The sequence below is a fragment of the Ctenopharyngodon idella genome, chromosome 15, assembly GCF_019924925.1.
Source record: "Ctenopharyngodon idella isolate HZGC_01 chromosome 15, HZGC01, whole genome shotgun sequence".
NCBI classification, from domain to species: domain Eukaryota; kingdom Metazoa; phylum Chordata; class Actinopteri; order Cypriniformes; family Xenocyprididae; genus Ctenopharyngodon; species Ctenopharyngodon idella.
In genome coordinates, this window is record NC_067234.1 from 27,665,165 (window position 1) to 27,680,429 (window position 15,265).

The 15,265-nt window shown below is 37.9% G+C and overlaps 1 protein-coding gene across 19 annotated transcripts in view; it reads left to right on the forward strand.

Annotated features, from left to right (window-relative positions):
* myo18ab (myosin XVIIIA b) overlaps positions 1-15,265 on the forward strand; it is a 113,256-nt gene that overhangs the window by 59,734 nt on the left and 38,257 nt on the right. For all 19 annotated transcript variants that reach the window (XM_051861271.1, XM_051861272.1, XM_051861278.1 and 16 more), the window contains 8 exons: positions 297-383; positions 2,482-2,623; positions 2,759-2,918; positions 3,558-3,744; positions 4,194-4,431; positions 4,945-5,054; positions 7,018-7,083; positions 12,403-12,531. In XM_051861271.1, the coding sequence (XP_051717231.1) occupies positions 297-383; positions 2,482-2,623; positions 2,759-2,918; positions 3,558-3,744; positions 4,194-4,431; positions 4,945-5,054; positions 7,018-7,083; positions 12,403-12,531 (1,119 nt within the window). The remainder of the gene's footprint in view (positions 1-296; positions 384-2,481; positions 2,624-2,758; positions 2,919-3,557; positions 3,745-4,193; positions 4,432-4,944; positions 5,055-7,017; positions 7,084-12,402; positions 12,532-15,265) is intronic.

Below are 15,265 nucleotides of genomic sequence, written 5' to 3' on the forward strand. Positions count from 1 at the left end.
ATATTAGGACACTGAATTGTCTGACAATGAGATGTCTGAGTGCCATTCCATACAAAACGCTTACAGCACCTTTAATCAAAAGTCTTAAAATGATCAATTTTCATGCTTTAGTTTTGATCGATTCTGATTTTAAGCCTCTTTTTTTTTTTCTTTTTTTTTTTTTCTTTGGCCGCAAGGCTGTAAAATCATAGAACAAGAGAAATTGTAATTATTAGACACTTGAAAAAAATAGAAACTTTTAACCTGAAATCAGTTTGCAATCATAGCTGACTAACACTCCCTCTATCCCCGTTTAGGAGAACATAGAGCTTGCATTAGATGACATAGAGTCCAGTACATCACTGTCTGTAGCAGCTATAGACCAAGCCTCAACTCAAGCATTGGTAAGCAACTTTCTCCTCACCTCATCTCTTCTTACCTCTTCAGGTTTTTGTTGTGCATCCCAGCCTGTCCCCAAAGGGACCTTATCTGTAGAATGTGTGCTTTTCTGTCTCGGCACTGACTTGAATCGCTGATGTTTTCCCTTGTCTCCCACAATGTTGGGGAAAATTCATTTTGACTGCTTGAAGTTCTAGTTGATGACTTTTTTGTCCTTTAGTTTGTCATTTGATTGTGAACTCTACCTGAAAGTTATCTGTGGCGACAAGTTATTATAGTGTCATATCTAGCCAGTCGTTGCAGGAGCAACGTGTCTGGAGTGTGGCTTTCTGGGATGTTAATGAGAACGGAGATGCTGCTCTTTTTCTTTGTATGTGTGGGGGTGAGTATTGAGTGGGAAGCGCCCTCCCTCTAAGGCACAGCGTACAGAATCTTTGTTAATGAAAGCACTTTTGATGACATTGTCTCTCTCACAAACTGTGTTGCGATGTTGCTTAGTAGTCCCATCAAATAAAGTATTGGCATCAGACACATGTTTGAGGCTGCATGCGTATTTGTAGCTTAGATATTATTTATAGCTTTGATTTGACACTGGAAACTAACATTTTGCCAGTTTTTCTTCTTTATATGTAGTTATAAAATGTATATAGCACATAAAATGAGCTACAATGGGAAATAAAGGCATTTTATTTAGTCATTTTCTAGAAATTGCAGCAACCAATTTCCATTAGTATCTCAGGTAAACATCTTTACTTAAAAAGATTGAATTAATAAATGCATCCTCGGCAGTCGGCTTAAAAAAGGATTTTAGATTAGAATGGGTCAATGATACATGACCGTTTAAAAAGACTGTTACAAATGGAGATCAAATGAGTGTGTAATTTATTTCTCTGATAAGCTGCTTTGAGTTTAAAGTGTTTTGAGTGCCCCCAGTGGTTGCGGTCACCAATTACAGATTTGCAACTTGAAGTAGATATGCAAACATGTATGCCTGTGCAGTCATATAATCTTTCCCTACATTTTCAATTTAATAAAGTTTGGAAAGAATTTCATAAATTGTCAAATGAGCACTTTAAAAATTAAGTAATTGAAAGCACTCGTTAAAACAACCCTGAAGAGTTAATTAGCCAGTCTGTGCCTGATGGAAATAATACTGAGGCATAGTGACGACGCTCTCATCAGTATGAAAAGTACTATTCAAAGACATATTCTGAGTATTCATAAACCTACGTAATTGCTGTAAGTTCTTTTTTGCACTGGTCTCATCCGCAGTTATTCAGCAGCCTGCAAAGTGTCAGTGCAGTAATGCAGAACAAGGAAGAAGCCATTACTGGTATTAATTGCTTAAGTAGACAGGCAGAGTGTATGGTTTAAAAATGCCTGCCTGACTGCCCTGGAGCTCTTACTTAATACAGGCCTTTAATGAGGAGCCCAAGACTAATAGCTCATCTTTTCCCCCCTCGTTTTCTCCTCCTCTCTCTTATTGTATAAAGGATAGTAATTGCTTTCATGTAATGACTAATGTTGTGTTTGAGGTCATTATCGAAATATGAAATGAAAAGTAAATGAAACAATGCACACCCTTGATGAATAAAAGGGGCTTGAATTGTGAGTAAACAAAGTTCTTGAGAGAGATTGAGCATGTGCATAAGGGTCTAACATCTTGTTAGTTGCATTGATGACTCATTTCAACAATGTCATTTGGCAAGGTTATGCCACATTTTTGGAGATTCTTTGCCAGAGTGATGAGAGGAATGAGTTGGTAGTGTTTTCACAAGGTTTGAATGTGCTTTTTGTGCTAATGTGCTAATGCTGTTTTATATTGTGTGTGCGCATAAGTGTGTTTAAACACATCTAAAACAAATTATCTAAAGGTTGAATAAACTGTTCCATTTAAAAAAAAATCTGGTTATTATGTCAGGCTTTACACAGTTAAACACTGAAAATGATTTACACCCTGGACTAAAATTGGGCTCATAGCCTAAATTGGGGGCTCGTCCGGGATTTGAATTGGGTACGTGCCCAGTTTATATACAGACCCGAGTCTACAGTTTGAGTCTAACAAAGTGTTCTCGCATGTGCGTCTGTGTCCATGTGGTTCAGGTACGGACATTGGCCAGGACAGATGAGGCGAGAGGCCTGCTGTGGCTGATGGAGGAAGAAGCTCTGCAGCCTGGAGGCTCGGAGGAAACTCTGCTGGAAAGACTGTTCAGTTATTACAGCCCTGTGGATGGAGAGACCAAAGGTCAGAACACAAAACACCTCTCACATGCCCACCCATAAACATGCCATTACTTATAGATGTTTATGTATGCAACTTTTGAATGCAATGTTTATGATTTATGTTAATGCATCCTCATGTGCTCAATGCATCTCTCAGGCCCTGCCTTGCTGCTGAAGAGCGAAAAGGTACATCACTTCCTATTGGGTCACAGCCATGGGACTGACTGGGTGGAGTATGATGCTCGGGGATGGTTGAGCCATGCCAAACAGAACCCTGCCTCTCAGAATGCAGCCATTTTACTGCAGGACTCTCAGAAGTAAGATCCTGATAATGAAATAATTACTAATATCTACCTGATGCTACATAAATTTACTCCATCTCTGCGAGTCAGTAATAAATCTGAGGCTTTAATGTCTCCCAGCAGTTTTCCACTAAAAAGCTTTGGTGAGCTTTATTATTATTATTATTATTATTATGGTAACACTTTACAATAAGGTTCATTAGTTAACATGAACTAATAATGAACTGCACTTATACAGCATTTATTAATCTTTGTTAATGTTAATTTCAACATTTACTAATACATTATTAAAATCGTGTTAACATTAGTTAATGCACTGTGAACGAACATGAACAAACAATTAACAACTGTATTTTCATTAACTAACGTTAACGCAGATTAGTATATACAGTAACAAATGTATTACTCGTGGTTAGTTCATGTTAGTCAATACATTAACTAATATTTAACTAATGAACCTTATTGTAAAGTGTTACCATTATTATTATTATTATTATTATTATTATTATTATTATCACTAAAAAAAGCCAATGGTGAACTTTGATTGTGTGTAATGGCAATATTTTTCGCTCTTTTCAACTGTTGCATGTTTTAAATGTGGAGGCGTTAAATGGTCCAGCTCATCCTGTTTATACTCTGGTTCTTCCTCTGCAGGAAGAATATCAGTAGCTTGTTTATGGGGCGTTCAGGAGGAGCCACAGTTTTGTCAGGTTCTATTGCTGGGCTTGAGGGCGGATCACAGCTGGCCCTGCGCAGGGCCACAAGCATGAGGAAGACCTTCACCACTGGCGTGGCTGCTGTTAAAAAGAAGTCCCTCTGCATCCAGATTAAACTACAAGTGGTGAGTACTTAAAATGTGAAAATTACATCCATATACTAGTGCATTCAAAATGGCTAGACAGAGCGCAACTTCTTATAGACCTCCTTGACTGGAACAGAATGCAGGGGTCTTAAGAGGCCCTCAAGCTAAAACTCAGCATGCTAATTAAATCACCACCACTACAATATGTAGAAAAAGTGGTAGACTAATATGGATATTTTTTTTTTTGTTTATTTTTTTTATAAAATAAAGGCCCTGCTTCCACTTATCAGCCAAACTAAAAAACGTATTGGACAATAATAAAGAAAAGCTAAATATCAACCAATATATTGGCCTTGGCGATATATATCGCTAACCACTAATCATGATCCATTAGTACAGGTCCTCACATCAGAAAATGTTAATATAATGTGGTCAAACAACAAATCTTTTCTGAACTTAATGTGAGTATTTTGTTTGTTTTCTCATAGGATGCACTAATAGACACAGTGAGGCGGTCCAGGGTGCACTTTGTTCATTGTCTGCTGCCTAAAGCAGAGACTTTGACTGGGGATGTGAAGGTGCTAGGAGGACCCTCGCCTCGCTCTGGGGAGATTGAGGCACATGGAGAAAGCTGTGACAACGGCCTCATGCAGCTGGATGTGTGCTTGCTCCGGGCACAGCTCCGTGGCTCCAAACTGCTCGACGCACTCCGTATCTACCGCCAAGGTTAGAGTTTAAAAAGCCAGGCATTAAAAACGCAAGATAAAGACAGTGAACGACCCTCGTTATAGATCTGTGACCTTTATTTTAAAAAGAATGTAGAAAAATCTATGAAGAGAGGAAAGATTTGAAAGTTCAAATTTACTATGCAGGTTTGACTTTTCCGAATAACGTGTTTTTCTCCCAGGGTTTGTTGACCTTTGAAGCTTTCTAGGGCTTATGTGGTCAGGCACTGCCTAGTGTTCTAGATGTCATTTTTTTATTATTTTTTTCTGGAGACATTCGTGGGCTTATTTTGTTGAGTGCTTTAAAAAAAAAAATCAGCAAAATGTCATTGGAAAATGTTTTGGCACATTTCAGCCCAAAGCCCTGAGTAAGCAGAACATTCTCAAGATAAGCGACTGACCAATGCCTTCATCATTGCTCTCTGCTGAACCTTCACAAGCCCTGTAGCTTTCTAGAATCTCACACGTCCTTCTCTTGTAACGCTCCTGTCATTTGGCTCTCCCCGTCCTCAAGGTTATCCTGATCATTTGGTCTTTTCGGAGTTCCGCCGCCGCTTTGATGTACTGACTCCCCACTTGACGAAGAAACATGGGCGGAACTACATTGTAACTGATGAGAAAAGGGTGAGTGTCCTTTTTATTTGTGTGAGTTTGTTTCTCCGACTGCCGTTTGGCTCCTCCTTCATGAGCTGCTCTTCCATGTAATTGATTATGACAGTGCTCAGGGCAGAGAGCTGTGTTGTTGATTAATAGGCTGTGGTACACATCTTTTTCCCCTTAATCTCAGCTCTGCTCTGGTGACAGGGCAATAAAGGCTTTAATCAGGGCCCAGAGTGAGGACTCTATCAGTGGCATCCTGTCCTATCACTGACCCGCTTCTGTTATTGAGTCTACAAAGACCTGAAATGTCTTAATGTCAACATGTAAATGGATGTGTTAAAATATAATACATATATATATATATATATATATATATATATATATATATATGTGTGTGTGTGTATATATATATATATATATATATATATAATAATGTAAGCGCTTAAGCTTACGATACTTCTACATCCTACGTCATACATCATGTCAAGGGTTACTCATTTGGTGCAAGTCGACTTGCGCAGTATGTGTACGGTCATCTGGCGGAAGCTAGATATTTTAATTTATGAAGTTTTAAATATAGACATTTTTCTTAAAAAAACCTATTGCTTCACTTCAGAAGGTCTTTATTAACCCACTGGAGCCGTATGGATTATATCTATTATGGATGGATGCATTTTTTGGGGCTTTAAAACAGGCCCCCCGTTCACTACCATTATAAAGCTTGGTAGAGCCAGGATATTTCAAAATATATCTCCAATTGTGTTCTGAAAGAAGATAGTCATATACACCTAGGATGGCTTGAGGGTGAGTAAATCATGGGATGATTTTCATTTTTGGGTGAACTATCCCTTTAAATAGAATTGACAGGCTAGATCTAAATGCAGGGATTGACAATAAGGACTGCCTGATGGCCAAGAGTGGATGGAATGGTCACTGTCCTGATTGAGCCAGTGCTGCATCGTCATGACAAATCCGAAGCATGCGTCCAGAAAGCCCCTTTTCAGACAGTGAGCAAATAACTGAATTGAGTTCTCTTTCACGTCTTCTTGCGCTTAAGCAGACAATTTCATACAAAATTATTTCAAAATGTTTGTCTTGGCGAGTATCTTAGTAAACATAGTAGGTAGTGTCTTAAGTGAACATAAACAATCGAGAAAGAAATAACAAGTGAAATAGTATCAGTATATTGGATCCGTGCATTATATTTTAAATTGACAACAGCCTAATATTCCTGCTGCTGTCTGTTTCTAATGTTAATCAATCTACAAAATACTCACTGCCAAAAAATCACTGCTCTTGAATAACTTTTGTAAATTTTATAAGGTTTCATCTATATTTAATTTATACAGTGACTATAGAAATAGTAACAAAGAATTAGTAAACGTGTCCAAAATATTATATATCTGTTTATGCCACAGATAATAGTTTCATACTTTTCAGTATACAAACATGTTACTGGCTCAAATAAATGTATCTCAGGTGAACAATCTTTGTTTGCATGTTGCTTTAGCTATGTTTTACCCAGGTCTCGCTGTGGTAACCAAACATCAGCAGATTCCCCATTAGACCTGTGATCTATCTGCAGCTGCTCAGTCTGAGGCGTGGCCTTTCACTCGTCCCTCACTGAACCTGTTCACCAGTCGGCCCCTGTGCCCCTGCAGAGAGCACTCAATACATCCCTATGCTTTTAGCTCAAACTCTAGCCATTAGTCGTCAGTCCACCGAGATTTCTTAATCCCCTGCCATATTGTTATTTTCATTGACATCCTGTCAGGAAGAAAGCACTCATGGGTGAGTAGAAGAGAGAGGTCAGACATTAAGACAGTTGTTTGTGACCCAGTTTCCCCAAGGTGGGTTAGCTTTTGGGCCAAAAGAGCACCCCAGTCAGCACACTGTCCTCTTGGTGCCCTGAAGTGGATGGCACAGTAGATCTTTATGTCTGTCTCACTGTTTTATACATATGTATCTGTGTTTCTGTGTGTTTCAGGCTGTCGAAGAGCTGCTGGAGTCCCTTGAGCTGGAAAAAAGCAGCTATCACATGGGCTTGAGTAGGGTAAGTAATACCTCCATTCACCCTCTAAACTAAACATTAAAAATGATAATGTAGCTAGCAATATTAGACATAGAAAAGGCTCATTATCTGCCGCATTACTTAAGCTATTCACTCTGAGATTTCTGGCATCAAATGCAGTGGTGTTCTAAAATGAGGAGGCAAAGTCCTCACTGAATTTATATGTTTTTATATATATATATATATATATATATATATATATATATATATATATATATATATATATATATATATATATATATATTCATGTTCCAGTTACACTTAATGTTGACACATTTTTCAGGTTAATTAAATAAACAGCACTTACACTATCCAGAAAACAACATCAATTAATGGAGTACAGTTAATTTCACCAAACCGATTGTTTTCAAGTCATTTCAAGCCTCAATGTGACATGACTAAGTGGTGATATCAAGTGGTTGAGTTGTTTGCTTTTTAATTAGTCTTCCTATTAACACCATAATTTATTCATTCAGACTAATTTGCTACTGCAGAATCTATAAGATTTTTTTCACATGAAGAGTGCAATAGCCAATTAATATTTAGAATTTAAAATTTAAATTTAAATTAAACTGACCATAAGGTAATGCTGAAGAAAAGCACCACACATGATAAACACAGTTGGCCAAATTTTTTATTAGCCTGATAAAACATCATCAACTTTTAAAACAAAACATCACAAGTAGCGGAGCCTAAGACATATTTAAACATGTGCGTAACAACACACAACTAACAATAACTCTGGTAACCTAACAAGGCACAATATTTAATTTACTTATAAAATGAATAAATATTAAACAAATTAAATATAAAAAAAGGAAATAAAAATCTCACAGGCAAAAGTTACTTGTGTCTCGCGTAGAGAAACACGGACTGCCAAATACATTACCAACCTAACAAAACTCTGTCCTTGAGTGTTGCCTTGAGTCGCTCTCTTGCAGATATTCTCAATGTTTTTGCAGTTCATTTCTTAAAATGCAATTTGTCATCATGCAAAAGCTTTTTTGTCAGGTTGTTATGTTGTAATGCTAAATATAACGGTAGAATTATGACCCGCCGGGACCCTATGTGAGATCCACCAATTAGAGAGTTTCCCGAATCTCAATCTTTTTTTTTTTTTTCTGATTGGGTACAGTGAATGGAGAATATCTCTGGTTTTTCCATAGGTGCTCAGCCATTTCTGTGGGTGCTCGAGCCACGGGATTTGCACCTATGGATGTAGGGATACTCAAAATAAAACGTGCAAGCACTCTCTGTTGAACATCCACCATTTAAGCTACATTAATTTTCTTCTCAACTTCATTTGTTGACTTGTTATGAGCCAAATCATGTTTTTTTACTTTTGTTTGCAGTACGACAAAAAATGAGCACTGAAGAAACATGACTTTACATAATGAGGCTTCAGAACTCATTCAGAGCAAAAAGTAGCATTGGAAATTTTGAATGATTTTTTTTTTTAGTCTGCTACATTTCGGACTGCTCTTTTGCGACGTAACACCCAAAAACGCACTTCAAGCAAGTAAGTCAACAAAACTAGAATACTCCCACTGTAGCCAATACAGCAAGATTAATTGTGCATTTCATTCAATGATTATAATAGGGGCGTTCGTGAGAGTGAACTCTGTGAATGGTGAGCTCATGCTAAACTGCTGTTAATCTAAATTAGTAAATTAATTACTTTTACAATATCACGGTTAGAAATTGACAGTCGTCATCTAAAAAAAAGACTTCACTTTTTCAGTCCCTCTATGTTATGGATCAGTGCATTGAGTCAGTTTGTGGCATACAGATTCGGCCTGAGTCACGAGGATCAGTTCCAAACAGATGGCATGATTTCCATTTAGATTGCCGAAATGTTCGCTTCTTCTACACCTCTTAGACACAGACAGACTTTAATCCGCTCTGCCGCTGTGCTCACATCTGGACGGAAAGTTTGGCAGGGTGGGCTTCGGCCAAAAAGACTCATCTCTTCCTCTACTGTCGTAAAGCACTCTCTGCTCTGGGCCGATGCTTTACCCAGAATGCTTAGCTGCAGATGGGAAATAGCAGGCACCGTTGGCAGGCCTCATTGGCGGGAATGTTGGAGCGAGGAAGACAATTATTGTGAGGTTTTCTGAGATTGTATGAGCTCTGCTGGAAAGTTGCGCCATTGCACCCTGGGTCTCCCCTGTACTTCGAATGATTAAAGCAGAAATCCTTTTGTGCATCTTCTGATTGATTCTGGCGAGGCACCGGCTTGCTTTGTTTGGTTTACTCTGGCTTGGCGCTCTCCGATAACTCACTACAAACACCAGTCAGCACAGCAAGATATTGTGCTTTCAGACAAAGAACAGCAGCCTGGAGAGCGAGCCAAAATAATCACGTTCTGATAAATAGCTGATTACATAAATAGGAATACAAAAAAATGTGTCCAGGAAATACACAAATGATTAGTTGACAGCCATAATTTTAGAATTACACTTAAGTATAGAGATTCACACCACTGATGATGATTCTGATATACATTTGCTTTTATTTATTTTTTTTTACAGTTACTTTTATTTTTATTTTATTTTATTTTATTTATGTGGTCATATACTATATGTAGCACAAGACTGATTGGTGGCTCTGATATACAGTGGACAGCGCCCCCAATTTTATTAATTTTTAAAATTTAATTGATTTATTTTTAAAAACCTAAATAAAAAATAATGAAGTAAAAAAAGAAATGTAGTTTGGAGAAAACCTCTACTTTCATTTGTTTACAGATGTCACTTGGTTTGATGTTTTGTATCTTTTTGAAGCCAGTGTAGATGTGAACAAGATCCTAACCAATCATGAACTCCCATCGCTGCTTATTGAAAACAGTCATTGTACAGTTGCCACCTTAGTACAATTCATCCATCTAAATCACAGAGTTAGACACAAGCTCCTCTCTTTGCACTCCTCCATTGCCATTTGTTTCCCTTTTCTTCATGAGGAATTTCATTCTCTTGGTCTCCATGGAAAACGCGGCCATTTGACCCCCATGAAAAGACCTTTCCACCATGCTGACCTTTGGTGCTCTTGTGTGGAAAAGACTGGCGAATCACAGGCCTGCTGGGTGAATGTCAAGGGGCAACGTGGCTAATAAGAAGCTGCACGCAACAGACATTTCTACATGTCTGCTAACACAATATCTTCATGTACGTCAAATGAACACATCCAACAGTCTCTTAGGATGGTGTAATTCATTAAAATAGTGCACTCTCAACCTAATCTTACATTTGACTCGAGAAGACCATGAATGAAGTTCTTGTTTGGGTGATATCAGACCTTTTTTCCAGCACATCTTCACTGACATTGAGAAATGAAACTCAATTTTCCCTTGCTACTCTCCTGAGGTGGAGAGGTCCCACTCTGATATTACACCTGCCTGAAAGCAGATAAGTGTGTGTGTGTATTGGCTGCCCAGCAGGTAGCTCAGCCCTGATGTTCTAATTTGCGAGGTTGTAAAGGGTTGTAGGGAGCATTTCGGGTAAACATATTGTCCTTTATTTTTATTTGTGGTAGCGATGGGTTGGCAGCGAATGCCATGGGGTCTGAAAGCTGTCAAACTTTACATGAATATAAAATCATTTCATAACACTCCATTCCTCCCCTATGATCTGATGCTTGGAGCTCTGAGAGATTGCCTCCTGTAATAACAATAACTGAGGCTCTACATCACTGAAAGGCTCTGGCTGCCTTTGATGTGAAAAGGAAGATTATACCGCAGAGCAGCTCCAGATAAAGGCTCAATCAAGAGGCATTTGTTGCCATTCCCTCAGATGAGTAGTAATTGCAGCAGTGGACTCTCATCCTCCCTTCTCTCTCTCTTTCACTCTCTCTCTCTCTCTCTCTATATATATATATATATATATATATATATATATATATATATATATATATCTCAAACCAATTTCCCAAAGCAGCACTTCTCTCCAGCACAGGCTCTCAGGTACACCACGAATCTGGTGCAGTTTTAATTAGGATTCTGTTCATCTAGATTAATCCATCTTTAAAACTAATAGAATGCTAATGCAATTAGACCATGTCCACAGAGTTTGATGAATGTACGTCTGGAAAAAAAAAATAAAACGCAAGGTCCACTTCCCTTAAATTTCTCTGATTAAATGGCCTAATGGAGTAGGATTTCGAAGTGTTAATCCAACTCGGGTTGACACCCCCACCACGGAGCGGAAAATTACCAGTAAACAGAGCATGGGCAGCAGTTTAAAGGGACTCCTCACGCTTTCAGACAGGGTGACTACAGAATAGAAAATCTATGTATATATAATTTGTGTAAATAATTATATAATGTTTAAGTAATATATATATATATATATATATATATATATATATATATATATATATATATATATATATATATATATATATATATATATATATATAATATATATATAGAAAGATAAAAAATAATCATATACATAGACATTTTTACTTATATAGCTCCCCTGTGGTGAAAATCAAGTTTTTAATGTTTTTTTATATGTCTATGTAGTGTTTTTAGCATGCTTTAAGACAAACCATATGCAAATTCATAAGTCAACACCATTGCTGAGTATTTTCTATTTAAAACTGCAGTGAAGAAAATGAAATCGCTGGGGTTTATGACGTCACAAACTACCTTGTAACCAATCACGACAACATGCCGGCGGACTTTAGCATATCATTAACAATGAGCGCTCTGAAGTAGGAGAGTCTCAAGAAGCCATCCCGGTATATTTTTCTGTTGATATAAAAAAAATCGGGTATTTTTAGCAATATAGTGGGTATATGATGTATATAACAATGTTCTGATGAACTATATGTCTTTCTCCACTGATGTTTTAACGTGTTCAAAGCGTTTGATTATGTAATCAAGCAAAAGGCTAATCATATTAATTACAGTCATGTATCCGACGTTGTAAAAAGCAATACCACTGTGCAGCGTTTACCTCAGTAAGTTGACCGAGTGGATCTCTGAGCTCGTGCAAGTGAGTGGAGGCGGGGCCAATTAGCATATTCATAGATCCGCGTATAATAAATGAAGCAAGTGTGTAAAATGTTTCATTTTGGTGATCAAAGATGAGTTTTAAGGGATACAATTATTGACTACAGGGGGACTTTAATTCAATTTTGAATACACTATATTATAATTTATAATTATTATTACTATTATTATTATTATTATTAACAGTGTGCCGTTAACCAAATGTTATGAATTTAGTGAAATGTTCATTATGAGAAAGTTTGTTCTTATTTCCAAATATCTCATAGCAGTGGTCTGTCTATTTGCAGGTGTTTTTCAGAGCAGGTGTTTTGCCTAAGCTGGAGGAGCACAGAGATATCCAGACCAGACGCAACATAACCTTGTTTCAGGCTGCGTGCAGAGGTTACCTAGCCCGACAGGCCTTCAAGAAGAGGAAGGTAAGTCCTCCTTACCTCATAAAAAAAAAAAAAAAAAAAACTCACAACTTGCATACCCCAGGAACATTTAAGACATTATAAACCACCTTTTGAGCATCTGTTCCATTCTCAATCAGAGCTCTACATGCTTGAGTTCATTTGTCGTGAGGTTTGTCTCAGAGTCCATCAGAATGTCATTGCTGTCTTTAGAAAATCCCTCTGCTTGTGGCCGCCGCTGACAGATAACATTCAATCAGCGCATCTCGGGGGAAGAAGCCACCTGCCCCACTGCCCTCCATCACAGGCCTATCGATTCTCCCGCCACTGCGTGCCCTGCACTCTCTCCTGCCCCCTCTCTGTCCATTAATTTCTGCTTTGCCACTTACTCTGTCTCTTTTTGAATTTAAGCCCTTCTATTCTGCCCTGGTTTGTTCTGTCTTCCTTTCAATCTCTGATCCTTTGTGCCCCTTCTTGCTTTCTCACTTCCTCACTCATGCTACCCTCAGCGGGATTGGCTCAGGATGTAAGGGCTTGTCCAACAGTTGCCTGTGACTCTGTCTCTCTCTCCTGAGAAGACTGGGCCCCTGTCTCAGTAAAATTCATGTGAAGGGAGGAGGTAGTCTCGATGCAGCTCCTTACGCTGCTGTTGGCCCTCGGTGGTCAGCTGCCTTGGCAATACAGCTTCATCAACATCCACTTCCTCTTTCAGTATTGCACACAAACTGAGGCGGCTTTCCTTGGCGAGACTTTGTTTTCAGTTTACCTCAGAGCACCTGACAGGAGTCAAGACTGTTTACTGGATGTTTTGCTGTAAGTAAAAGGAGTTCGAATGAGATTTTTTTTTTTTTTTTTTTACTCTTGTGGGCTGTAGTTGGTATCATAGATGTTAGTAGGGGTTGTTTTCTTTCTTTAGATCCTGTGTAGCGTTCTTTTGCCTCTGTTGTTTAGCAGGGCTCCTTGTAAGGCATCTTTTGTAACACTGATTTGTAGGTGAACCTCTTTATGGCTGTCACCATAAAAGAAGTCTTGTGTACTTCTGGTTTTGTTTGATTTCTTTGACGAAGTTCTTGAGTAAGGACTGAGGCTTGCCATTTGTTGAAGGGTTCACTGTTATTTTCCACGTTCTGTACAGTTATTGTCCCCACAAAGAGCCTTGTCTGGATGCCTCTGATTCACAGCGACCTGTCCCCAGAGGAATTTATTTCCTTAGAAAGAAATCTTTTGTCAAGCTTGTCAGAAACCTATGCTTCACGCTAGATTGAGAAATCAGTCTGGGGATTTGTACTGGACTGTTGCCGTAGAAAGTGCCCTCATGGGCCGTAACCTCAGACGCCCATGCACTTACAGTACCCACAGTCTTGTCAATGTTTGCAAGTGCTTTTGAGAATAAAATACTCACATTTGTCAAAGGTTGTCAGGTTAGATTTTTTTAAAGATATTTAAGGGATTTGTTTGAGGCTGTTACTAAATTTAAATGTCCAAAAGAATTTTAGATTCTGCCATGTTTGTGAAATAATTGGTACATTTATTTTTGTAGGATTTTTATTTTTTTTTTTTTTTTTCTGCAACCTGCCACGAACTGACATGTCTGTCTAATAGTTTACATTTTTTTTTATCCAATTATATATTTTTAAATATGTATTATTAATATGCACTACCATTCAAAATGTGGGGGTCATTTGGGGTTGTTTTAAAGAAATACTTTTAAAAATTGTCAAAAGTGACATTTATAATGAAAAAAAGATTTCTATTTCAAATAAATTCTGTTCTTTTGAACTTTCTATCAATCAAAGAATCCTTAAAAAATATGTATCACAGTTTCCACAAAAAATATTTAGCAGCACAATTTTCAATGTTTCTTGAGCAGCATATTTGAATGATTTCTGAAGGATCATGTGACACTGAAGACTGGAGTAATGATGCTGAAAATTCAGCTTTGACATCACAGGAATGAAGTACATTTTAAAATATAAAATAGTTATTTTAGTTTGTAATAATATTTCACAATAAAAAAAGAAATGCAGCCTTGGTGGGCATAAAACACTTCTTTAAAAACATTAAAAAAATCTTACCGACCCCAATTTTTGAATGGTAATGTATATACAATACATATCATTTATTTTGTACTATTATTTAATTTAATTTTATGTTAATTTGATTTGGGGGAAAAAAAAAACTCATTTGTTTTACATGTCATTAGATGATCTCTTCCTTACTGTTGTGATGTTTTTGGCCAGAACAATCTACAAATTGAACCGTTCCTCTTCTAATAAATGTCTGGTTATGTGAGACAATGGCCCCTGACCTAGTGATGAAAATGGTCTCGAACAGAATCTCAGTATCATATCCTCTTCCAGACCTAAAAAATAAGTGGAAAGTGGAAGTGGAAAGAAGTGTGTGCTGAAGTCATTTGTGTTGTAGGATGTATTTAACAATGTCAAGACAAGAAGTGTTGAGTTGAATCGTTACGGCAGATCCCTGAGAGACAGACATGTGGGACCAGGCTTACTCTTGCAAACCACAGTTGCCACAATGCAAAATCAATTTGCTTGTTTTTCTCTCAGATCGATAATTGAGGGATCTCAGCACCTTGAAGCCTGTTCCAGTTTTAGACTATCTAAGAGTGTGTTCTAAGCCCTTAGTCCCTTCAGATTTCTCTGTCTTTCCTCTCTCTCTCTCTCTTTGTGTTTGTCTCTGTTGGGGGGCGCCTGAACAGAGAACAACTCCACGTGGGCTCCTTTGAAGCACGCCGTCC